Source organism: Octopus bimaculoides, chromosome 2 (genome assembly GCF_046866305.1).
Source record: "Octopus bimaculoides isolate indiv1 chromosome 2, ASM4686630v1, whole genome shotgun sequence".
NCBI lineage: Eukaryota > Metazoa > Mollusca > Cephalopoda > Octopoda > Octopodidae > Octopus > Octopus bimaculoides.
Genome location: NC_142929.1, coordinates 133,251,142 through 133,276,737, shown reverse-complemented (window position 1 = coordinate 133,276,737; position 25,596 = coordinate 133,251,142). Strand labels below are relative to the sequence as shown.

The following is a 25,596-nucleotide window of genomic DNA, read 5'->3' as shown; positions in this document are numbered from 1 at the left end:
GACACAAAGCCTGAAATTTTAAGGGAGTGGGGTTTAGTCAATTACATCAATCCCAGTACTTGACTGGTGTTTATTTCGTCTTCCCCAGCGAAATGAAAGGCAAAATCGATCTCAGCAGAATTTGCTAAGTGTTTTGTCCAACGTCGTAATGATTCTGCCGGCTCACAACCATAATAATAATAGTAATAATAATTATGATTACAGTTATCATTTGGAATCCATGTAATATCAGCTATATACCTACCCATGTCGTCTTTAAGCATAGGCACACTTGGTAATTGCCTGGATGTCCTACAGGTGTAGGGACCTTATGCTAATCTATGTATACTGTGTTTGTGTATGTAGGGACAACAGAACTTCGCCTGAGGTTAGAACAGTCCCCAATTCCTATCCTATATTTGTGGTCTTATGTTGTTTTATTTTTTATGTGGTTCAGTCATTAGACTGAGGCCATGGTGGAGCACTGCTTTGCAGAATTTTAATCAAATAAATTGACCTCAGTACTTTTTTTTTTTTTAATTTGGTACTTATTCTATCAATCTCTGCTAAGCTACAGAGACATACACACTCACACTGGTTGTCAAGTGGGGATGGGGGTACAAACACATACATAAAGACACATACACATAGATATGTACATATGCATATACAATGAGCTTCTTTCAATTTCCATCTACCAAATCCACTCCCAAGGTTTTGTTTGGCTCGAGGTTATATTAGAAGACACTTGCCCAAGGTGTCACACAGTGGGATTGAACCCCAAACCATATGGTTGGGAAGCAACCTTTATAAATTAATATTTGTCCGGTTAAATGGTACACATTGTAGAGCAAATGAACTAAATGTCTAACAGTGTATAGTTTTATCCTTTTCATATTCGAAGTTAAGAATCCATTTGTTTTCTTTGCAAACCCTTTCGAGATTAAGGTCCCACATGAAAAACATTGGTGACAGTGCCATATAAAAAGTACCCAGTATACCTGTAATCTGGTTGGCATTAGGAAACCAAGCCAAAACTGACTATGGAACCTGATGTGGACCTTGGCCTTACCAGTTCCTGTCTAGCCATCCAACCCATGCCAGCATGGAAAACGAATGATGGCAATGATGATGGCCTTATCTCTGTGTTCAGTGTATGTTTTCCTACAATACCAGATTCAACTCCATATGCCTTATGTACATATTCTATATCTTGTTTGCATTTCTCTTCATTGAGTGAACTTTATGTAGAATCTATGAACTATGACATTTAGAATCTGAATAATTTTTTTCCTTTGTTTTTAATCTTTTTATTTTAGGCAAAATTTCTACTTGTGTTCTTCATTTATGTTATAATGCTTGTCTGTTTGTCTGTCTGTTGCCCCTCTCCCACCTCTCTGGATACTGTTGACTGGTAGACTTGATCCATTGCCATCTGACCTCTGAGTGTGTTTGATGCAAGCATTTAAAGCCAGTTCTTTGCTCTAAGAATAACACTTTTGATCTTCAACCAGTCTTGGAAGTCCTGAAAGTATTATGAGTGCTGTCTTTCCACCTCGGAGTAAATTCATTAAAATATTATATACCGTAAATCCTTGAGTATAGTCCGCCCTTTAGTATAATACGCAGGGGATTTTTAGGGGACTGTACCTCTGAAAAACCTAGACCTTGTGTATAATACGCACCCCTTCTCTAACTTGAGTCAAAGAAGTCTATATAACCTCCTTGGTTTGTAAACATATATACGGTAACATCCTTTATTATTATTGTATATATAACATAATGCAAATCTCTTTACTCTTTTACTTGTTTCAGTCTTTTGACTGTGGCCATGCTGGAGCACCGCCTTTAGTCGAGCAAATCGACCCCAGGACTTATTCTTTGGAAGCCTAGTACTTATTCTATCGGTCTCTTTTGCCGAACCGCTAAGTTACAGGGACATAAACACACCAGCATCGGTTGTCAAGCGATGTTGGGGGGACAAACACAGACATACAAACACATACACACATACATATATATATACATATATACGACAGGCTTCTTTCAGTTTCCGTCTACCAAATCCACTCACAAGGCATTGGTCGGCCCGAGGCTATAGTAGAAGACACTTGCCCAAGATGCCACGCAGTGGGACTGAACCCGGGACCATGTGGTTGGTAAGCAAACTACTTACCACACAGCCACTCCTACGCCTAAATGTGTAGCTTTTTTGTGCACTTTGTTTGCAGAAAATATAGAAATAACAGAAATAACGTCAGTGAAAAATGAATATTCAGTAAATTGCTTTTACATATTTATCACTATCAGTTACAAGCCCGATATCACAAAATGCGTCTGAATAAACATTGCCGGACAGCAAATAGAGACTCGGACATTGCTTAGAAAATATTTTTCATTTTTAACCTCATATATAGTACGCACTAGGGATTTTGACCTTTATATTTTGGGAAAAAATGCGGATTATACTCGAGGATTTACGGTATGTGAAAAGCACAGCTGTGTGGTTAAGAAGTTTAGTCCTCATACATGGCACTTTGGACAAATGTCTTTTTTTTTTTATAGCCCTGGGCTAAGCTAAACAGGTAGGTTTGGGATGAAGTACTGAAGAATGACCTCAGGATACTGAACCTTTCAGGCAAGATGACAAAGGACCGAAATGCCTAGTGCTTTGCTGTATTCAAGAAGACCCATATTCTGCAGCAAAAGTATTAAAACTGGTCCCTCTGGGGTGGTGTAAAGCATTTATGGCAGTGCCATGTAAAAGCACCCATGTGATGTCACGTAAAAGTGCCACATAAAAGCACCCATGTAATGCAATGTAAAAGTGCCCGTGTGGCACCACAAAAAGCACCCTTGCAGTGCCACATTAAAACACCCAGCACTCTCTGTAAAGTAATTGGCATTAAGAAGGACATCCAGCCATAGAATCCATGCCAAATCAGACTGGAGTCTGCTAGAACTCCTCAGCTTGCCAGCTCTGGTCAAACCATTCAACCCATGCCAGCATGGACAATGGATGTTAAATGATGATGATGATGATGATGATGAAACTGAAAGAAGCCTGTTGTATTCTCTTTTTTTTTTAATTCTTTTTTACTTGTTTCAGTCATTTGACTGTGGCCATGTTGGAGCATCGCCTTTAGTCAAACAAATCAACTCCAGAACTTACTCTTTGTAAGTCCTAGCACTTATTCTATCAGCCTCTTTTGCTGAACTGCTAAGGTACAGGGACGTAAACACAGCAACATTGGTTGTCAGATGGTGGTGGTGGGGGGGGACAAACACAGACACTCACACACACAAATATATATATATATATAAATATATATACGACTGGCTTCTTTCAGTTTCCATCTACCAAATCCACTCAAGGCTTTGGTTGGCCCGAGGCTATAGTAGGAGACACTTGCCCAAAGTGCCACGCAGTGGGACTGAACCTGAACCATGTTGTGGGAAGCAGCTTCTTACCACACAGCCACATAGGTATATATTTACATATATACACATATATGTATGTGGTGATGATGATGTATGTGTATATGAGTGTGTATTTGTATTTGTGCATGTGTGTCTATGGGTATTTATATGTATTTGTATGTGTGTTTATATGTATGTGTTTCTCCTTGTCTTGATATCATGTGATAAGTGTAATGTTATACAAGTGGTATTTTTCTACAAAAATGTGTGCAGTCATGAGGAGCTATTACTGTGCTAGGCAGCAAGTCAGCTTTGGCAATAGGAATGGCATCCAACCATAGAAAATTTGCCTCATTGTATTCTGCCTGACCTTTGCAAGTATTAAAATGACAATGCTTTGAAAGTCTCTCAACATTTATACGATCAACGTGTCAGTGAGAAACAACAGTGACGCAATGGAGGCATTCTTACTAAACACCTTTTGTCAAGGAATTTTAATTTCATTTATTAATAAGTTTTCGCATGTAGTATTATTACTTCCTTGTAGTAACAATTGTAATGGTTGTTGTGACAATTAGTAGTTGTAGTCGTTTCACAAATGATCTGAACTGAACTGAAACCATGTGGAAAAGCTGTTGTAGTCATTTAGTGAAACACAAAACTGTTATTAGGTGACTAGAATGGCGCTTTTGTAAAGTTATTGCTTCTACCATTCATTTGTGTTCGTACACCTGGTACAAAACTGTTCTTTAGAGGGCAAAGGTTATAGTCAGTTGAAGAATTGATTCCAGATTATATTCTTACGTAGCTTGCCAGTCCTGAAGAAATGAGAGGCAAAACTGACCATGATAAGTTTCATAACTAGAATGTAGAGATGAAATTTAATGTCTTAAGGCATGGATTGTAATTTTTATCAACTTAGTGCCATACTAGTGTTTAAATGTTGTTCAGTTGAAAATATTACTAACTACTTAGGCCTTTGTGTATATACATTCATACATAGGCCTAACAGTCGTCATCCTTGTCGATGTTCACATGGGTGACAAGGAATTTATGAAGTAGTTTTTCTACAGCCAGATGCTCTTCCTGTGGCCAACCTTCACCTGTTTCCAAGCAAGATAATATTTCCCATGGCCAAACATGTTTTCATGGAAGATTGTGCAGCTTTTTCAGCAAGTGTCTTCTATTACAACCTTAAGGTGATCCATAGCTTATGAGTGGAATTTGGTAGACATAAAATGTGCAGAAGCATGTTGTGTTACTTTGCATAATATAACTTAGTGGTTCAACAAATAGACATCAATAATATAAGTGCTAGGCTGAAGTAATCACTGGGGTCAATATGGTTGACGAAAACCTGAACTAGCTTACTCTTCATTATCATAATTGATGTGGGTAATTTTTTTAGCCTCAACAGGTTGATTTCAAGGGATTAATAGACTTTTATTATCTAAGGATAAAGATTGTTGATAACTTATCAATTGTTTTATAAGTTAATACAATCAAATGAAGACTAACAAACTTTGTAAGTGTATTTTGTAGATTAGGCATATTACATAAACAAGCCTAAGACTCAAGTTATGAAAAGTCATGGAGTATGAAACACAGTTTCAACTAAACAAAGCTAGAAGATTATTTGAATGATTCCCTCCCATTTGGAAGTCTGTACAGTTCAGCCTCATCATCATCATCATCAACGTCTGTTTTTTTTTTATGCTGGCATGGGTTGGACAGTTTGACTGTGGTCTGGAGAGCCAGCAGCTGCACCAGGCTCCTATCTGATATGGCAATGTTTCTACAGTTGGATGCCCTTCCTAATGCCAACCACTCCGAGAGTGTAGCGGGTGCTTTTTACATGCCACCGGCATAGGAGCCAGTCAGGTGGGCCTGGCATCGATCACATTCAGATAGTGCTTTTTACATACCACCGGCATGGGGGCCAGTCAGAGGGTACTGGCATCGGCTACGTTCGGATAGTGCTTTTTACGTGCCACCAGCATGATAGCCAGTCAGGGGTACTGGCATTGGCCACATTCAGATGGTGCTTTTTATGTGCCATCGGCACGGGAGCCAGTCAGGCGCCTCAAAAATGGTGATCAAAATTTGCAAAAGCATTGTTGTCAAATCTGTGCTCATATCTGATTCTGATTACTGAAGAATAACAAAGGCTGATGTCTCACACAATGATTTATTGATCTACAGACACATCAAAATTTCTTTGAATTGTTCAGAAGTAACAAACTGTAGAAGCATTGCTTTGCATTTTGAGATGATGAAGATATGTGCTAAGGATACAGCAAAGTAGCTCTTAGTTTGCTGTATGAAGAAACTAAAAGAAATTGACCGATGCAAAGTGTGAAGAGCATCATCATCATCATCATCATCATCATCGTTGTTGCTTTTCTCTGCTTGCCTGGATCAGACAAAGTTCATTGTGACAAATTTTCTATGGTTGGATGCTCTTTCTGACCCCAACTATCATTTAATAATTTAATTTCATGCCTTACTGCCTTGTCAATCTTCTCTGCTCTCTTCAAACCAAATTATGATAAGTGTTTACAATAAAATGACAAACTACAGGGATAGTCACATTCATTTGGTCATACTGTGTGTGTGAGTGTGACTGCTACTAGAACAAGGCATCTAAAGTGGAAGGAACAATGCACAGAAATAAACTGATAACTGGAAAGTGGGAAAAGGCAACTGGTTTCTTATCTTAAATTGAATGACCTGATAAATAAACAATAGAGTAAATGGAAGGGGTGTGCTGAGAGAGGAAACTTATGAGGAGGAGAAAGTAAAGGAGATAATATAAAAGTAGGAGGCACACACACACACACAATTACATGAGCTGTGTTTGAATTCTCCAGCTTCCAGTTCCTTGCAGAAAATGTCTTATAATGGAATGGAAGGTTTATGATACCTGTGGAGTATCTTCTTCTCCCATTATAATTATTTTTGTAGTTTCAAGGAGCTGTAACTGGTCACCAGTTAGTAATATCCGTGCGAAGTGAGGTGATGAAAATGGCTCCTTAGTACATCACATGGTCGATACAATAAATATAAATAGAATAATGCGTATATGTGCCAGAGGGAAAAAAGAGACACAACTGGGTAGAATGTTCAAGAGAAGATTTATTGATATATTAACATATGTGATTGTGTGTGCATCATATATACAGAATAATAGACAGGCTGTCATGAGAACATGATGTATGTGTGTGTATGTAGGCATTGATGTATGCGTATTAAGAACATATAAGGATGGTGATGAAGAAGAGACAGTGAATGAGTCTGTAGCCATCGAAGTGAGGTGTAAGTTCATAGACACAAGAATGATAAATACCAGTTCATAGTCAATTGTACACTATAGTTGAAATACTGTATCAAGAAGTTGTGGTGATGATGCAGAGCTGGTTGTGGTACATGTCGTATGTGAAGTTGTGGCTGTGATGCTGCTGCCTCGGTTACTTGGTACAGGAGTTCTCACAGGTTTTTTCGCTGTTGGTCCATGGTGAAGTAATTCACGAACAGTGGAGAGTTGGAACCTGGGCGAGGTGCTTGTTGAGTTGTGTATGTACAGATGTTGAAGTTAGGACGATGGAGATGGAGGTCGCCGAATACTTTTGGACGAAGTTGGTGAGTCTCAACATGGCTGCTGTTGTGTTGTCGCTGGAACTGGCAGTGTATTGTGTGGTCAGTGGCTAGACCTTAAAAGGTCTGGAACCAAAAGACATTGAGATGAGAAGCTGGGGTTTTATAAGGAGTCGTAGGCTCAAAACTGAGATGAGAACAGGCTGTCACACGTGACCTTATTTAGGGGCTTCGATTGGTTATAAGCTGCGTATTGGCGCAATAGAGTAAGAGACAAATTGCGCCAGTACCAACCAATCAGAGTAGTGGACACAACGGGGTTCAAAATGCAACCAAAGGCTAGCTGTTATCCACTACATTCGTATGTATGTATATATAATAGAGAGGAGAGGAGTTTCACTCAAGTGCACACTACAGATAGCCCCTCACCAGTCATTTTGTGGGAGACAAAATAGAAGATAAAAGGAACCTATTTCTGTAGTGAAGAGGTGAAATTAGAAAGAATGGTTGGTCATTAAAGTAAAATGAAAGCTGGCACTGAACTACGGAAGGGAATGCGTGATCTAAGTCGGGTGAGCCATTTTGACAACAATAGAAGCTTTCGGCTGCTGAAAATCCTTTTAGACTGGGGTCACCATTTTATAATAGAACGGAAGGTTTATGATACCTGTGGAGTATCTTCTTCTATTATAATTATTTTTGTAGTTTCAAGGATCTGGAACATGAAGAAGTTCACAAGTGGAGTACAATTCAATAGCCGTTTATTTACAGAGTTCTCGTTCATGTGGTTCGCTCTCAGTGACCATCTTCATAGCAACATGTGGTTTAGCAAAACTTTTCTTCCTTCTTTTCTTCTATCAACTGCTCGTACAAGCTCCTCCGAAGAGGACAATTCGGACCCACTAAAGTCCAAATAGAACATATTCTTTACTATTGCCATGGCTATTTATCCTTAAAGGCGGAGAGAAAACACAACCAGAAAACTGCTGCAAAGTAGCACAAAACAGCCAACAATTCTTCACGCAATCAGCAAATACACCAGCATGATACGAAGTCTATGAAAAGCGTGAGAAGAGTGAAAGAGAGAATGTCGTTCCCTTACTTAAATACTGATTGCCGGCAAGAATCTTGTTGTCGTCTCACGCATGGCAAATGGTTGCAGGTGAGATCTTGTTCTTGTCTCACACTTGGCAATGGCTACTGGCAAGATCTCATTCAAAATGGTGCTGGCTTCTTGTTCCTCGCTACAGTCTCATCCTTCATATTTTGCTATTATTTACTTATTTGTGTTTCCATTTTTTTCTTATGACCTGCTATTGTTGCATTCTTTTTCTCATATGTACAGTAAAAATTTATAAGGTTATACTGATGGAATATTGTCAACAGTTAGGCAGAGAAGTGATGGTAGTGGGGGTGAAGATACAATGATTGTGAACTTTGAACTTCTTTTAGGTTGGTTGACATTTCAAATATATGTGGATGGACAGAGAAGAAAAACAAATCAAGATAAAATGAATAAAATGTTAGAAAATGAAGGCAGGAAAAGATTAAAGATGGTGAAGAGGAATTTTGAAGAAATTTTTTTAATGTGGGATATGGAAGGTGAAACGGAAAGGATGTTGAGAGGACAAGAGCTGTGTGGCTTTGTTTGAAGTTATAAGTTCCAAGATTCTAGGTGAAATAATTGTTGATTGATAAGTATTTATCAGTTGACTTACAATTGATAAATCTGGGAAAGGTTACTGCACTACAACAGCATCTTTTCCAGGAGCAATTTATCTGTTATCCATTGTTGTAGTAGAATTCAGAAATCTGAAGTGGATGTAGGAGTCTTAATGATTCAGGAGAGGATTAACTTTTAACCTGAGCATCATCATCATCGTTTAATGTCCGCTTTCCATGCTAGCATGGGTTGGAAAATTTGACTGAGGACTGGTGAACCAGATGGCTACACCAGGCTCCAATCTGATTTGGCAGAGTTTCTACAGCTGGATGCCCTTCCTAACGCCAACCACTCCAAGAGTGTAGTGGGTGCTTTTACATGCCACCAGCACGAAGGCCAGTCAGGCAGTACTGGCAACGGCCACACTCAAAATGGTGTAGTAAAACTAAATCTATTGGGTCAGTAGATTGTGTAGCTTGAAGTTAATACAATAACTTCTTGTGTCAACACCACCAGTGGGCAGAAACTGTGAGCCCTTTCCAGGAGCTATTTTGTGAGAAATGTGTTTTTTTTCTTTTCGTGAAATTGCAATGGTTGGTTGGGTCAGATATTAACTTCTCATTTCAAGACTTACATAGTTCATATTTGGACATTAGTACTCTCCTATGAGTTTGGCAAGACTTTGAACTTCTCTGGAGCTATTCACTTAGCAGAAATGTAACAAAAAGGTAATCAAGTGTAGGTTGAACAACTAAACTAGCAGAAACTAATATATAGATAGACAGTACTCAGGGTCTAGATTGAAATCTTCACTCATAATAAATTAAAGAAAAATCAATTGTTGTCCTGAATTAGCATATGCAAACTGCATTCATTATCTCTGTTTTGTTTTAGTATTTGTATACTATTATAATTACAAAGAAGGCTTACCTTTCTGGTTCAGAATAAAATGTTTTCTTTGAACACCATTTGAACACATATCGATTGTTTTGTGAGTATTGTGTGTGAGACAAAGGGTGATTTGAATTACTTTGACATACAAGCAACATGTACTAATATAAGATGCATGATAGTTTCAGGAAATAATATATTACAACAGCAAACAGTTTATTGAATTTGTTGAATTGTATAATTTAAGCAATTCACTGAGATGTGAATAGCTGGTGATTTTATAATCCTTGTAATGACCGAGATCTTCACTTTGATATCTGTAAAAATTACTAACTAATCTTGCTTTATAAAATTCATTTTAGTGGTTGAGATTGAGTAAACAGAGTGAGGAATATAAACAGTCATACAGTCACACACACATAATTACATATCTATATATATGTGTGTGTGTATGTATATGTGTGTGTGTGTGTGTATATATTTTCCTGGTGAAGGCCAGTTTATGGAGTTATCCTGGGTTTCCCGTCCATAAAGGGTTTAACTTTATGGTGTATTGTCAGACCCCAAGACCTGTTGGCCTATGACCTCTTTAAAATATGTATATATATAAAGACGGACAGTCACGGTGGTGCTCCAGCATGACCACAGCCACTTGGCTGAAACCCATAAATACATAAATAAAATATAGATGTATATATATATATATATATATATATATATATATATAGGTAGATAGATATAGATTTAAATATATAAGGAGAAATATGATAAACATGATACAATGCATGTCTGTATATGTGTGTGTGTGTGTACACATACAGACACCCATAACACGTATGATGGCCTTCTATGTAGTTTCTGTCTCCCTGTTTCACCCGCAAGGCATTCAGTTGACCCAAAGCTGCAAGAGATGACACTTGGCCAAGGTGACAAGCAGCGAGACACAACTTGAGACTATGTCATAAAAATGTGAAATCTGTGTCCACATTACTTGTACTAGTTTCTACATATATATATGTACATACATACATACATTTGTGTACATGAAGGTCAGAAAGATTACACTGTAAAATTGTAAGCCTATATTATCAGGCATATATCATGAGAGATAAATATATTTATTTGCATAAAATTTTAAAATAATGCGATGTGGGTTTCATTCAGAATCATACTGTTGAAAACAACATTTTTTCTAGGTCATCTGAATGTTTTTAAATGTTTATCTAAAGATAATTTTATTAGTTTCTGATAATTACAGAAATTGATACAAAGTTACAAATTGGAGCAGGCATAGTTGGTTGAAATAGCTTTGGTGTGTGTGTGATATGTACTTTTTCTTTTGACTCTGTGAGGAATAATAATGAAGTTGACATTACATATGATTCTGGGCCGTTGCTAAGCCCTTGCAACCCCTGTAGTCGTAGGGGGCATCCATGGTTGAGGGGCTCTAATGAGTCATCTATTTACTTTGGTTAAGATGTTGAACAAGAATTAAACTATCTATGTTAACTGAAAATTTCAACAAATAAAATGGTAATGCATTCTGCCTGCAAAAGTCCTTGTAAAAATATTACATTGTATCACGAACATGTACCAGACTCTGTGGATTGTACATGATATCAACTGAACACGAACTTATCTCTCAGCTTGATTATTCTGAACTGATCGATGATTTCGCAAAGTGAAAAGTGCTGCCATGTTTGTCTTTGAAATTTGCCCGGTTTATAAAAGTGCTCTTTTATTCGTATCTGGAAGTTTTACTTATTGAAATTTGTAACAGACCTAAATAAATTTAACTTGTTGTACTTTTAAAGATGTTCTTTAGGATAACATGAAATATTGAACTTCAGATAGAATAAAGTAAAATATAGCCATGAATAAAAGGTGCGTAGATTATGAATTTTGATTGAAGAGATGCGGCCTTGAAACAAAAAGTTACGGGAGTGCTCTAAAAGTCACACGACAGAGCTGGTGGGATTTCAACATATTTTGCCTGAACTTGCTGGCCTTGTGCCAAAATTTCCATTATGTCAGAGCTAACTGACATTCACTTGTGAGACACAGTATCTTTAGGTGCAGATTTATCATTTCATTGAAATTTACTTTTTTTGTTTGACTCTGTCACTGCTATCCTTCCTCTCTTTCCTCCACCATGTTATTACACTTCTTTGCCCTACATGCATTGTTCATTTGTACTACATGTCCATTAGCAGCACAACCTGCATATATCAGGTTGGTGTTATTTGTTAATGTGTCAATAAGTAATGGCAGTGATTGTAGTCGTAGTAGTTGCAATGCTAATGTTAAGAAGTGATAATTGATGAAGTAGCAGTGATTACTCTGTTATGCTGTTATTAATAATGTAACTGTCATCTTGTAGTAATAATGTATTGCCAATGTCAATCTCTGGTCTAATGTTATAGTACTGGTAACTGCTTTAATGGATAATTGCTAACAAAATGACCTGTTGCTATTTCCACTGTGATCTCCAGAAGGTTGTTTCTTTAAAGTAAACTAAAACAAGAGAGAATCTATTCTACTTACAGAGATTACAAGTAAAACCTTTTAACTCCTTCGTTACCAAATTTCTGTTGAAATAAGCTATCTTTGCTTCAATTAATTTCAAAAATAATAAAGTATTTAGTAAAACAACTTTTCCATTATTGAGTTGGTGTTTGGAATGAAAATTAAGTTGGAATTTTAATGGAAGATTCTGATTTAGATCATTTTGCAACAGAGTGTTTGAATCATTGAACCGTGAATGATCTCAGGTGGGTGGGTATGAAAAGGAGTTAAAGAAATAGAAATAGCTGTATACTTGTTACTGAACTGATCTCAAATATTAAAATAAATGTGTAAGTGTTCAATTATTACTTCATCCATTGATTACCTTGGTTTCTCTCTGTTATAGATACCCTTTCTTTGTTCTCCAGCTTATGGTACTTCACCCTGCATGCATTATTAGTAAGAGTATTAATTTAACAAATGAAATTGCTGTACACTTAAATATTGAGCTTAATTGTATTGATGTGAAGGTGGAGACAGCTGGCTGAGTCATAAAAAGCACACCTGTACTGATGCCACGTAAACGCACCCATGGCACTGCTGTGTAAAAACACCCAATACACTTTGTAAAGGGGTTGATGTTAGGAAAGGGATCCAACCATAGAAACCACAGCAAAACAGACATGAGGCCTGGGAAGATCTTCAGCTGGTCAGCTCCTGTCCAACCATCCAACCCAGGCCAGCATGGAAAATGGACATTAAATGATGATGGTTGAGGGATTTTGCTGTTTCTTTAGTCAGGCGTAGGAGTGGCTGTGTGGTAAGTAGCATGCTTACCAACCACATGGTTCCGGGTTCATTCCCACTGCGTGGCACTTTGGGAAAGTGTCTTTTACTATAGCCTCGGACCGACCAAAGCCTTGTGAGTGGATTTGGTAGACGGAAACTGAAAGAAGCCCGTCGTATATATGTATACATATATGTGTGTGTTTGTGTGTCTGTGTTTGTCCCCCCAACATCGCTTGACAACCGATGCTGGCATGTTTAAGTCTCCGTAACTTAGTGGTTCGGTAAAAGAGTCTGATAGAATAAGTACTAGGCTTACAAAGAATAAGTCCCAGGGTCGAGTTGCTCGACTAAAAGTGGTGCTCCAGCATGGCCACAGTCAAATGATTGAAACAAGTAAAAGAGTAAAGAGTATAGCAGTTAACTCTTCCCTGGCTTTATTATATGCAGCTGTGAATAGTTGTTCTTATAGTGTGGTTCACTCTACAATTGCAAGTGATGGTATTATTGAATAACTGATGAGAAAGATTTGGACTTGTAGAGTTTAATAAAAGACCTATTATGCATCTTGTCAGGAGAAATACAAATGTAAACATCATCACCATCATTGTTTAATATCCTCCTAAGTTGTATTTTAATAAATTTGGATAAGTCCATACACTATTAGAGGATGTGAATACTTCTGTTTTCAAGCAAAATCTTTTGTAGGCGCAGAAGTGGCTGTGTGGTAAGTAGCTTGCTTACCAACCACATGGTTCCAGGTTCATTTCCACTGCGTGGCACCTTGGGCAAGTGTTTTCTACTATAGCCTCGGGCCAACCAAAGCCTTGTGAGTGGATTTGGTAGACGGAAACTGAAAGAAGCCCGTCATATATATGTGTATATATATATATATATATATATATATATATATATATATATATATGTATGTATGTATGTATGTATGTGTATATGTTTCTGTCTGTTTGTCCCCCCAACATCGTTTGACAACCGATGGTGGTGTGTTTGCGTCCCCGTAACTTAGTGGTTCGGCAAAAGACACCGCTAGAATAAGTACTATGCTTACAAAGAATAAGTCCTGGGGTTGATTTGCTCGATTAAAGGTGGTGCTCCAGCATGGCTGCAGTCAAATGACTGAAACAAGTAAAAGAGTAAGGGAGAAATTAAATAAACATTAATTTAACTCATCCAAATTTACAAACGTCACTAAATCATTTATGCTGACACAGAACACCACTAGTTTCCTCAAGCTCTTTTACTACTACTACTACTATTACTACTACTACTACTACTACTACTAAATTCCCCCTTCAGTCATGAATGGCCATGGGATTGAAGCTAGAAAGTTCTCCTCCGAGGCACAAGTCTGGGCAAGGTTGTTTATGGAAGGCCAGCAGTCGCCCATGCATACCAAACTCCCCTCTCCACACCACCGATGTGATCCAAGGGAAACGCAAAGGCCAATACAGCTTGGCACCAGTGACATCGGAACTCATTTCTACAGCTGAATGAACTGGAGCAACGTGAAATAAAGTGTCTTGCTCAAGAATACAACACACAGCCTGGTCCAAGAATTGAACTCACTACCTCATGATTGTGAGCCCAATGCTCTACCCACTCAGCCGTACACCTTCACCACCACTACTACCACCACCACCACTGCCATTTCCACATAGCGAAAATGATGAGGGTAAATGGACTGACTCTAAGCATATGCCTGTAGATTGGAGGACAACTGTTTGGTAAAGACTCGTCCCTTTTGCGGTCAGGGTAATCCTGGATCTGTGGGGGTTTTTTGACTGGCCTGAGTTAGAGGTTCTCCTGAATCAGGAGAACTACATTATTTATGTGTTTAAATACTTTGTATACTATGTATACTTTATTTCAATGCATCATCTTTTCCCTTGCTTTCTCTTCATCTTTTATGTAAACCCACTACATAAATTGTAGACTATCCTTGTGATGTCTCCTTCATCTGTGCCCCTGTTGCAAATGAAAAAAAATTATTATTATTATTATTTATTTTTTTCTTTATTGCCCACAGGGGGCTAAACATAGAGGGGACAAACAAGGACAGACAAAGGGATTAAATAGATTACATCAACCCTAGTGTGTAACTGGTACTTATTTAATCGACCCTGAAAGGATGAAAGGCAAAGTCGACCTCGGCGGAATTTGAACTCAGAACATAACGGCAGACGAAATACCGCTAAGCATTTCACCCGGCGTGCTAATGATTCTGCCAGATCACTGCCTTTTATTATTATTATTGCTTGCAGAATTGTTAGCCAAATGTACAAAATTCTTAGTGGCATTTCTTGTAGTATTATGGTCTGAGTTCAAATTCCAGCAAAGCCAACTTTAATTTTCATTCTTTCAGGGTTGATAAAATAAGTACCACAGAGGTCGATGTGACTGGCTAGCCCCTACACCAAAACTTCAGGCCTTGTACATATAGAAGAACAATTAGCATTTATTTTTATTATTACATTTTGGTGCCGGTGGCATGTAAAAAGCACCCAGCACACTCTGTAAATTGGCTGGCATTAGGAAGGGCATCAAAGCCGTAGAAACCATGGCAAAACAGACAATTGAAGTCTTGACAGCTCCCCTGCTGGCTAGCTCCCAACCATCCAACCCATGCCAGCATGGAAAACAGATGTTAAACAATGATAATGATGATGATTCTGAGTTCAAATTCCAAAGTTCAAATTGACTTTGTATTTCATCCTTTCAGGATTAATGAAGTAATTACCAGTAGAGCACTAGGGTTGATGTGATTGACAAGAACCCCACTTATCCAAAATTTCAGGCCCTGTGCCTATAGAAGAAAGGATTATTATTATTGTTTCTATAAAAAAAGGCAGCGAGCTGGTAGAATCATGACCACATGGGACAAAATGCTTAGCAGCATTTCTTCTGGCCTTATATTCTGACTTCAAATTCTGCTGAGGTCAACATTGGTTTTCATCTTTTTAGAGTTGATAAAATAAGTACCAGTTGATTATATTGATTAGGGTCAATATAATCAGCCAGTCACTTTCCCCTAAAATGAGAGGCCTTGTAGAAGTCATTATTATTATTATTATTATTATTATTATTATTATTATTATTATTATTATCTTATGCTATATATTTGGTCTTCACTTCAGTTTTATCTCTATCCCAGGCACATGAGATACAGTCATTGAAGAGGTTATAGGATGTGGGATGAAAGCATTCTGACAAAGAAACTAAAATAATAATAAAACTGAAGTGAAGGCCAAATATATAGAGCACATGTTTAATTGGCAAAATATGACCATTCCCAAGTATGAAAATATTATTTTCAATTCTCTGGAAAGCAAAAATAAGCTGCTGCTGGGAGCAAGTATATTAACTACATAAATGTTCACTTTTGATGTGAGTTGTTAGTGTAACTTTATGAGAATTGTCAATGCTAAACACCTGTTTTATTGTAAATATATATATATCTTGAACTCTAGTTGAATCTGTGTATTTACAAAACAATGTGTTTACCTATTTAGTTCGCTTATCTGCAATATAAAATCTAAGTGATTCTTATATCAATATCAGATTGAACACAAGTGTGCTTGTGTTTCTATGTGTTTGCATGTGTGTAGTGTGTGATAGATTGTTGTTTGATATTAAACAAGGAAGAGGGGAATGGTTTCTGAAAAATAAAAGCACAGTTACGTAGTAGAGAATCAGGTCATGGAACCTTACATAATAATGTAGCAACGGGTATAGTATGGAACATCATGACACTAACAAGAAATTATTCCCATTTGTATACAGGTATCACAAAAGGTTATTTAACTTGGGGAGTGTCAAGGTTAGCCACTGTTGCAAAGTCAATAATGTAAGCTATCATGCAAAAAGATAATCTCAACATATTCTGTAACCTAAATTACTCTGACATCAAAAGTACTTTCAGCATTCCAAGCAGCTGTCTGCCCGAGAGTGAATGACGAAAGTGCTTTCTATTCTAAGCCTGAGTTACAATGAAATTGAAATATATTGGATTTACAGTATGTATGTATATGTGTGTATCTTTGTGTTTGTATTTGCCCTCTACCTCTCGACAACCAGTGTTAGTTTGTTTGTGTCCCCATAACTTAGTAGTTTGACTCACTTAAAAGTGAGTATTGGAATCGATTTGTTCAATTAAACCTTCCAAAATGGTGCTCCAACATGGTTGAAGTCCAGTGACTGAAATAGGTAAAAGAATAAAAATCAAAAGAAAGGGATCCAAAAATATTTTATTCAAAGATCTAAAAGAGAATATCATTGTAAACATAGAACAGTACTTTCTTTAAAATATGCCAACCCTTTATATTTAAGGAACCTGTGATTGGTAACATGCATAGTTGTGTGATTAGGCTTTGTACTTTATGACCATATGGTCCCAGGCTTGACCCTACTGTGTGACACCTTAGAGAGAAGTTGGTTAATGCTTTGTGACTTTGAAGTTGGTTAATGCTTTGTGAAGGGATATTGGTGGCCAGGGGCCCAATGTGTGTGTGTGTGTAAGGTACCTGGGGGTGAGGTGGTTACCCAAGGTGACAATTTTATGGGGTAGTATATTTGGGTCTGTTGTATAAGCCTGTATAGGCTTGGAGTCCTGGTAGTGGAATGGCAGACTCAGTGGCTGCTCTGGGCAGCATGCACTCTAGCTGTGCCACTCTATGGATGTATATATATGTATGTTTGTGAAAGCACATGACTAAGATATTCTGTTCACAATTGTAAGGTTGTGAGTTTGATTCCTGACGGCATGTTGTGTTCTTTAGCTAGAGACTTTATTTCATATTGCTCCAGTCCACTCAGCTAGCAAAAATGAGTAGTATCTGCAGTTGAAAATGGTTGGTCTTGTCACATTCTGTCTTACACTGAATGTCCCTGAGAACTACACTAAAAGAATGCATGTCTGTGGCGTGTTCAGCTACTTGCATGGTAATTTCATGTGCAATCTGTTACGCTGATGAGGTCAACTGGAACCCTTATCATTGTGAGCAACACAGTGCCTCTTTATATGTGTGTGTGTATAAATGTTTGTGTACTTATGTGTTTGTTTGTGTAAATGTGTATGTGGGTAACATACACGTATATTGTTTGATAATGTACATCAGTGAAAAATGTAAAGATCTGCTTGCAAACCAGTAAGGCTCTTGTGGTATTTGTTCTGCCTAGGTTGCATAGAAGATCTTCTGCTTCTTTGTCATCATGAATTCAGTGAACCAGTGATTAGCCCATAACCAACAACTGTTTCCTAAAATATAATATGAAATAAATAACATGGTCCTGAGATCCTCAAAAAAATACCAGCACTTGTTTCTGAATACAAATGTAAAAACTGGTATCATTTAAAGAACTGCAAGATTTTCTAATTGCTGTCGTAACACCATAAGACACCAATATGCCTGTTAACAAGTCAAAAGGATAAAATATGCTTTTGATAATTCCTCTCAGTTGGAGTATAAAACAATTTATGACCTTAAATATACACACACACACACACAAACACACACACACACACACACACACACACACACACATAATGTGCATGTGTGTGTGTGTGTGTGTGTGCATTGTGTTCTGAAATGAAACACTTCATTTCACATGGTTCCAGCTCACTCATCTGTAAATAAGCAATCTGGCAATGAACAGGCATACCACTTAGGGTATATGTTGGCCAACCCATCTAGCCAACTGGATGGCATCATTCAAAATCTAAAGCAATACAAAAACTTATTGTGATCTGTAGTGCAGAACATGTGTGTGTATATATACACATATATATATGTGTGTGTGTGTGTGTATTCTCTCTCTCTGTAAATATATGTGTGTGTGTGTAAATCCCATGTATACACACACACACACACACACTTTGACATAAGTACCCTTTCACTTACCAATCCACCCTTTCTGAAACCACCTCATAGGAAGCCTATCTCTTGGGCTAAAAAGCCTTTTCCTTTTCTTCTCCATGTTCTAATTAATTTCTCTCTGTTTCCTCTTCATCTCTTTATTTATTTATTTATTTATTTATTTACCAGAAGAACTAATGCTCAAAATGTGTAAGATACTTTTCGTTTCATTCAAGTGTTAGATTAACACTGCATTCATGTCATACTGTGTTTCTTTCTGAGTTCCTTTTCTAAATCTTACATAATACACACACATGATGCATGCATACATACATGTGCAATAATGAGAAACAGTTGACAAGGTACATATTAAAATAAACATATTATCCAGACATTGCTGAAGTTTCATGCTTTAAATAGCAATCATCAGTAGAAGAAAAGGAATATATCATTTGTTCATTTTATGTTTGTTTTACAATGCTATCATGTGTTAGAGGAATATAATTCTTGTTTTGCAACTGAGTTCCATTCCTGTCATTAAACCTTAACTAAATTTTCATTCCACTTGTCTTGGAATGTGCATTGCTACTGATTGACCTGTTGACCTAAGAATATTAACATTTGTGTCATCAAAGGAACAGCTTTTTCTTTCTCAAGAATAGGTGTTTTTTTATAGCTACACATAACAATAAACGTGGCCCTTTCAAAGCCTAGCCAGACTCATGGGCTCGGTTTCCCGGTTTCTATGGCGTATGTGTTCCCCCCAGCTGGACGGGACGCCAGTCCATTGCAGCATTACTCAAGAAAGAGTGAGAGAAAGTTGGGGCGAAAGAGTACAACAGAGGTCGCCACCACCCCCTGCTGGAGCCTTGTGGAGCTTAGGTGTTTTCGCTCAATAAACACTCACAACGCCCAGTTTGGGAATCGAAACCATAATCCTCCAACCGCGAGTCCACTGCCCTAACCACTGGGCCATTGCTCCTCCATAGCTACACATACATTCTTGATATTGATTCCTGTATATTGGTGTAAGTAGAAACACTCACCTATATGATGTTTTTTATTTTATTTTTTCCATTTTGCTTACAGGTTCATCTTCAAACACAGCAGAAAGAAAAAGTTCGGACCACAACACTTTTAGCGCGTATTATTAAAACTGATGGCATTTTGGGTTTTTATAATGGTCTAACAGCTTCATTACTTCGACAGGTATGTTGAAAATTATTTAAAATTATTATCACTTTGTATGGTCTTCATCATATAAAATGATTACCATATTTGATGGCATATGATATGCCCTTATTTTCAAATATGAAAAAAATATCTCAACAACTCGGCCTGTGTTCTATATGCAAAGTTGCTTTAAATATTGCATGCTTTAATGCACTAAAAACATTTTCCTAAATATGCACTGCTGAAATTGGAGTTTGTTTAATATGCTCATATGTCTTTTATGCCATCAAATATGGTGAGTACATGCTTTATGTAGCCAGGCTTGCATCTCAATAACTGGCCCTCCCTTCAGGGCCAAAAGAGACTTCAGATCCTTGCAATTGTTGATACACTATGAAGCTCTCAGATGAATCTGAGAGAGAAGTATTGCTCTCACAACCTTGACCACATCCAAAAAATGAGTCTCCATTAACATCGTCATTCACAGACATATTCAGCTTCTGTCTCATGAGCTCACTGTCTCCTCTCTCTACCTATTGGCTTTTGTTCCTCAGACTTGACTGGAACCATGTTGCCTCTTCTCATTCCATTAGCTGAGAAGCCAATTGCTTTATATCATGTCACTCATAATTTGCTGTGTTTCTTGTGAAAGTTTACCCCACCCGATTTGTTAGCACACCAGACAAAGTGCTTGGTGGCATTTTGTATGTCTTTACACTCTGTCTTTATACTCTGTCTTTACATTTGAACTCAGAATGTAATGACAGACATTTCTGAGACTGACTTTGCCTTTCATCCCATCAGGGACAATAAAATAATTACCAGTTGAGAACTGGTGTCAATGTAATTGACTAGCTCCCTCCCACAAAATTTCAGACATTTTGTAGAAAACATTATCATTATTATTATTATTAATATTATTTAAAGCAGTTAGCTGGCAGAATCATTAGTATGCCAGGCAGAATGCTTAGCGGTATTTCACCTGTTGCTATGTTCTGAGTTCAAATTCCGCCAAAGTTGACTTTGTCTTTCATCCTTTCAGGGTTGATAAACTAAATACCAGTGAAACACTGGGCTCAATGTGATCGACTGCCCCACTCCCCACGAAATCCAGGCCTTGTGCCTATAGTAGAAAGGATTATTTTTATTATTATTTGATGAAAACTCTCAGCTTATTTTGCTGGGCATGGTGGAAAGTGTCAGCTATCCCACAGCCAGCAGACTAAGGTGACACTTGTTTTACTGGTCATGCTTCAAGAACCCTGCAAAGAATTTTTACAGTTCCAAGCAATGCTGATTTTTGTACCAATCTTTTCAAGCAATGTTGGTTGTTGAGTGCTGATACTTCCAAGTGAATCAATTCCTATTGCTATCACATGTACTCTCCTCATTGTCCACAACCTTCATATTTCTTACTTCAAATCATCATAGTTGTTCAGTTTTTCTTCGTTTTCTTTGATCACTGGGCAGGGCTGGCCTTAGGAGGTGCGGGGCCCAAATGGGAACAATTTTGGTGGGTCCCAAGTTCCCAGTCAACTTTCACCAAAGTCTATAGTATTATAAAAATTTAAATATGCAAAATATAAAAATCCAGCCATTGAAACTACTGTGCAGTGTCACATAAAAGCACTCGGTCCATGCTGTAAAGTAGTGGCATTAGGAAGGACATTCAGCCGTTAAAACCATGCTCCCGTGCGGTGCCACGTAAACACACTCAGTCCACGCTGTAGAATGGTGGTGTTAGGAAGAATATCCAGCAACAAAAAACATGCCGAACCAGACGGGTGCAAGACGTAGCCCCTGATTGAGTAACCCATCCCACTCAAAAAGTCCCTGAATGAGGGTTGCTTAAGGATGGTTTAACGAAACACCCATGTCTCCTGAGATGAATTCTTCAAACCCCAAAGAATTCTTGTCAACACATGGCTATGAGGCTCCCCCACTATTCCTGCTCATGATCAGAGTTGCACATATTGTCAGCCACTAAGGGACATGCGCAACTGGTTAAGGTCAAGCAACAACTCTGTGTTATTGAGCAAAATATTTGCTGTTGCCCATCTTCTTATACTAAGACAAATCATGATAAGACTTCCAATCAGTTTAGATTAGAAGCTATGAGAGCCAGTGCATCATCATCATCATCATCATCATTATCGTTTAACGTCCGCCTTCCATGCTAGCATGGGTTGGATGATTTGATTGAAGACTGGTGAACCAGATGGCTACACCAGGCTCCAATCTGATCTGGCAGAGTTTCTACAGCTGGATGCCCTTCCTAACGCCAACCACTCCGAGAGTGTAGTGGATGCTTTTACATGCCACCGGCACGAGGGCCAGTCAGGCGATACTGGCAATGGCCATGCTCAAAGTGGTGTTTTTTACGTGTCACCTGCACAGAATAATAGAATAATGGTTTCATCGAGCGAGATCGTTGCCAGTGCCCCTGGACTGGCTTTTGTGCGGGTGGCACATAAAATACACCATTTTGAGCGTGGCCGTTGCTAGTACCGCCTGACTGGCCTTCGTGCGGGTGACACGTAAAAGCACCCACTACACTCTCTGAGTGGTTGGCGTTAGGAAAGGCATCCAGCTGTAGAAACTCTGCCAAATCAGATTGGAGCCTGATGCAGCCATCTGGTTCACCAGTCCTCAGTCAAATCATCCAACCCATGCTAGCATGGAAAGCGGACGTTAAACGATGATAATGATGATGATGATATTTTTTTATAATCAATATCTAAACTGTTAATTCTTGAATGCATAAAAGATAGTTGAATAACTGTTACCCTACTTTTGGGCCATCCTGTATATATTAATGCATGAGTTTCAAGCACCACAAAACAGCATGAATTAGAATATTATTACATGTGAAGAAAATTATTACATGTGGTGAATGTAAGGCAGTGGAGAAGAATTTATATTTATTGCTATTATATTTTTATGGCGGTAGTTCACATTTTCATATCTAATTACGAATAAGGTTACTCATGTAACTCTGTAGTATTCCTATGAACATTCATCTAAATCTCCACCCCAATCCCCATCGCAGCTTGAATGTTTTGACATGGAGGGTTTTTGTTAAGGTGTCTTTTCTACATAGAAATTGCTTCATAGTGGATTAAATTTTATGCTATTTATGTCAAGGCAAAGGCTTCCTAGGAGAGAATGGAGGAATGTCAAAAATAGTGTTGAAGGTTAAAGAAATTAGGATGAGACAAAGAAAGAGACAGAGAGAACAAGGGAAGTAATAAAGGAGAGAAGGGAGTAGTTAGAAGTGTTAGTGAGAGGTAAGAGATATGGTTAGGCTGAAGAGAAAAATAAAGATACACCAACAGATATGTAAAAGCATTGTGGTAGGGTGGGAAGAGCTATTGACAAAGAGAAACTGTAGAAACATATTGGGGTCATCCCATAAATAATGCAGGGTTTTTTTATACTTCTTTTATTTTTCAAAATTAAGATAAACAAATTACGGAGATGTACTTGCATAGCAAGTGACCTGATCTGAGATCGTGTGCTGGAACGAAAACAATTGCAGCGTGGAAGGTGTTTATAAGCCATTTAAAACAACACACAAAAGCCGTCAGATTCACTTCAACATTTAAATTTAATTTGTCAAAATATTTTCGTCGCTTGGAGACCGCGACCTGTTCACTGACAAAATTGTGCACAATTTTGTCAGTGAACAGGTCGCGGTCTCTGAAGACAATAGAGTTTATTACCCTCTGATGGATACCTCTGGTTCAGAAAGATTGAGTAATTGTCCCTCTGTTTATGGCTGTTATTTATGAGAAATGAAGAAGTATTGATTCATCAGTTTAACTCACAACACTGACTCACATAGTTGTTATTGATCTGATCATATACTGTAATATTAGAACATCTAATAATCCTTGAAATTTGGTGGAAGGGGGCCAGTCGATTAGATTGACCCCACTATGCAACTGATACTTAATTTATCGACCCCGAAAGGATGAAAGGCAAAGTCGACCTTGGCGGAATTTGAACTCAGAATGTAGTTCTGCAAAGCATTTCGTTCAGCATGCTAACAATTCTGCCAGCTCACTGCCTCAGAATATCTAATAATGAATGTCCAATGATACTTATTTTTTATTATTGTAATCCATGTGTGTAATACCTTAGTTATATACATACATACATACACACACACACACTATATATATATATATATATATATATATATATATATATAGACTTTCTGTATTCCCGAGCGTCAAACTAATACATCCTTTTGTTGTTTACACCACCTGTCCTCGTCTGTTGTTGTTTTTTTTCGTACATTCTCCCATATATATATATATATATATATATATATATATATATATATATATATACACACACACACACACACACACATATATATATATATGTGTATATATATATATATATAGTGTAGTATATTGCCACTTAAGTGTGGCTGACCCCTAGGGGTGGATGTTACTGTTGCTTTTAGTCCCAGGAGGACATCTCCTCCAGCTGGCTTATCGACACACGACTGTGTCCTGTTTGCCAAGGGAAGTTATCCCTCTCACCATGATCTGTAGCACGAACGGATCCGGATTTCAGGGTTATTTCCCTTCGTCAGCGTTCGACAGCCACTGACCTTGGTGAGAGAGACAAAATCCTGGCAATCTTATATCTACTTTTCCAGTGAAATTCTTCACTGATATCGAAAAGGTGAAAACAAGCAATGTTAATTATCTAAATGAAGTATTAACAGTAACTGCACGATAAAGTGTAGTATATTGCCACTTAAGTGTGGCTGACCCCTAGGGGTGGATGTTACTGTTGCTTTTAGCCCCAGGAGGACATCTCCTCCAGCTGGCTTATCGACACACGACTGTGTCCTGTTTGCCAAGGGAAGTTATCCCTCTCACCATGATCTGTAGCACGAACGGATCCGGATTTCAGGGTTATTTCCCTTCGTCGGCGTTCGACAGCCACTGACCTTGGTGAGAGAGACAAAATCCTGGCAATCTTATATCTACTTTTCCAGTGAAATTCTTCACTGGCAAACAGGACACAGTCGTGTGTCGATAAGCCAGCTGGAGGAGATGTCCTCCTGGGGCTAAAAGCAACAGTAACATCCACCCCTAGGGGTCAGCCACACTTAAGTGGCAATATACTACACTTTATCGTGCAGTTACTGTTAATACTTCATTTAGATAATTAACATTGCTTATATATATATATATATATATATATATATATATATGTGTGTGTGTGTATATATATATATATATATATAAAGATAAATATAGAGATATTCTGTTGACATGCCAATAATTTATTTATATTACAATATTACATTAAATACTAAGAGTATAGTATATAACATAACATATTGTATAACATAAATAATCATAAAATTAATTAATTTTTACAACCCAGCTGTCCCTTTATATGGAATTTTGTCTTTTCTAAACCATATTACCCTGACGTGACTATATATATAATGGAACTGTGATTATGTATATTATTCATATATAAGTCAAAACAATTTGCTGGCCTTTTTGGGTTTTTGTAATTATTTATGTTATATAATATTATGTTACATTATGTATGATAATCATAGTATTTAATGTAATATTGTAATATTGTGTTCTTGAGCAAGACACTTCATTTCATGTTGTTTCATGAATATCAACAGAGAGGTCATTCTGCTCTCTTTCTGCTCAGCTGCCACATCGGTGT

At 37.7% G+C, this 25,596-nt stretch overlaps 1 protein-coding gene across 1 annotated transcript in view; it reads left to right on the top strand.

Annotated features, from left to right (window-relative positions):
- Positions 1-25,596, top strand: part of LOC106867962 (mitochondrial dicarboxylate carrier) — a 70,274-nt gene that overhangs the window by 3,613 nt on the left and 41,065 nt on the right. Inside the window, exon 2 of the mRNA XM_014913044.3 lies at positions 19,798-19,917. Within this exon, the coding sequence (XP_014768530.1) occupies positions 19,798-19,917 (120 nt within the window). The remainder of the gene's footprint in view (positions 1-19,797; positions 19,918-25,596) is intronic.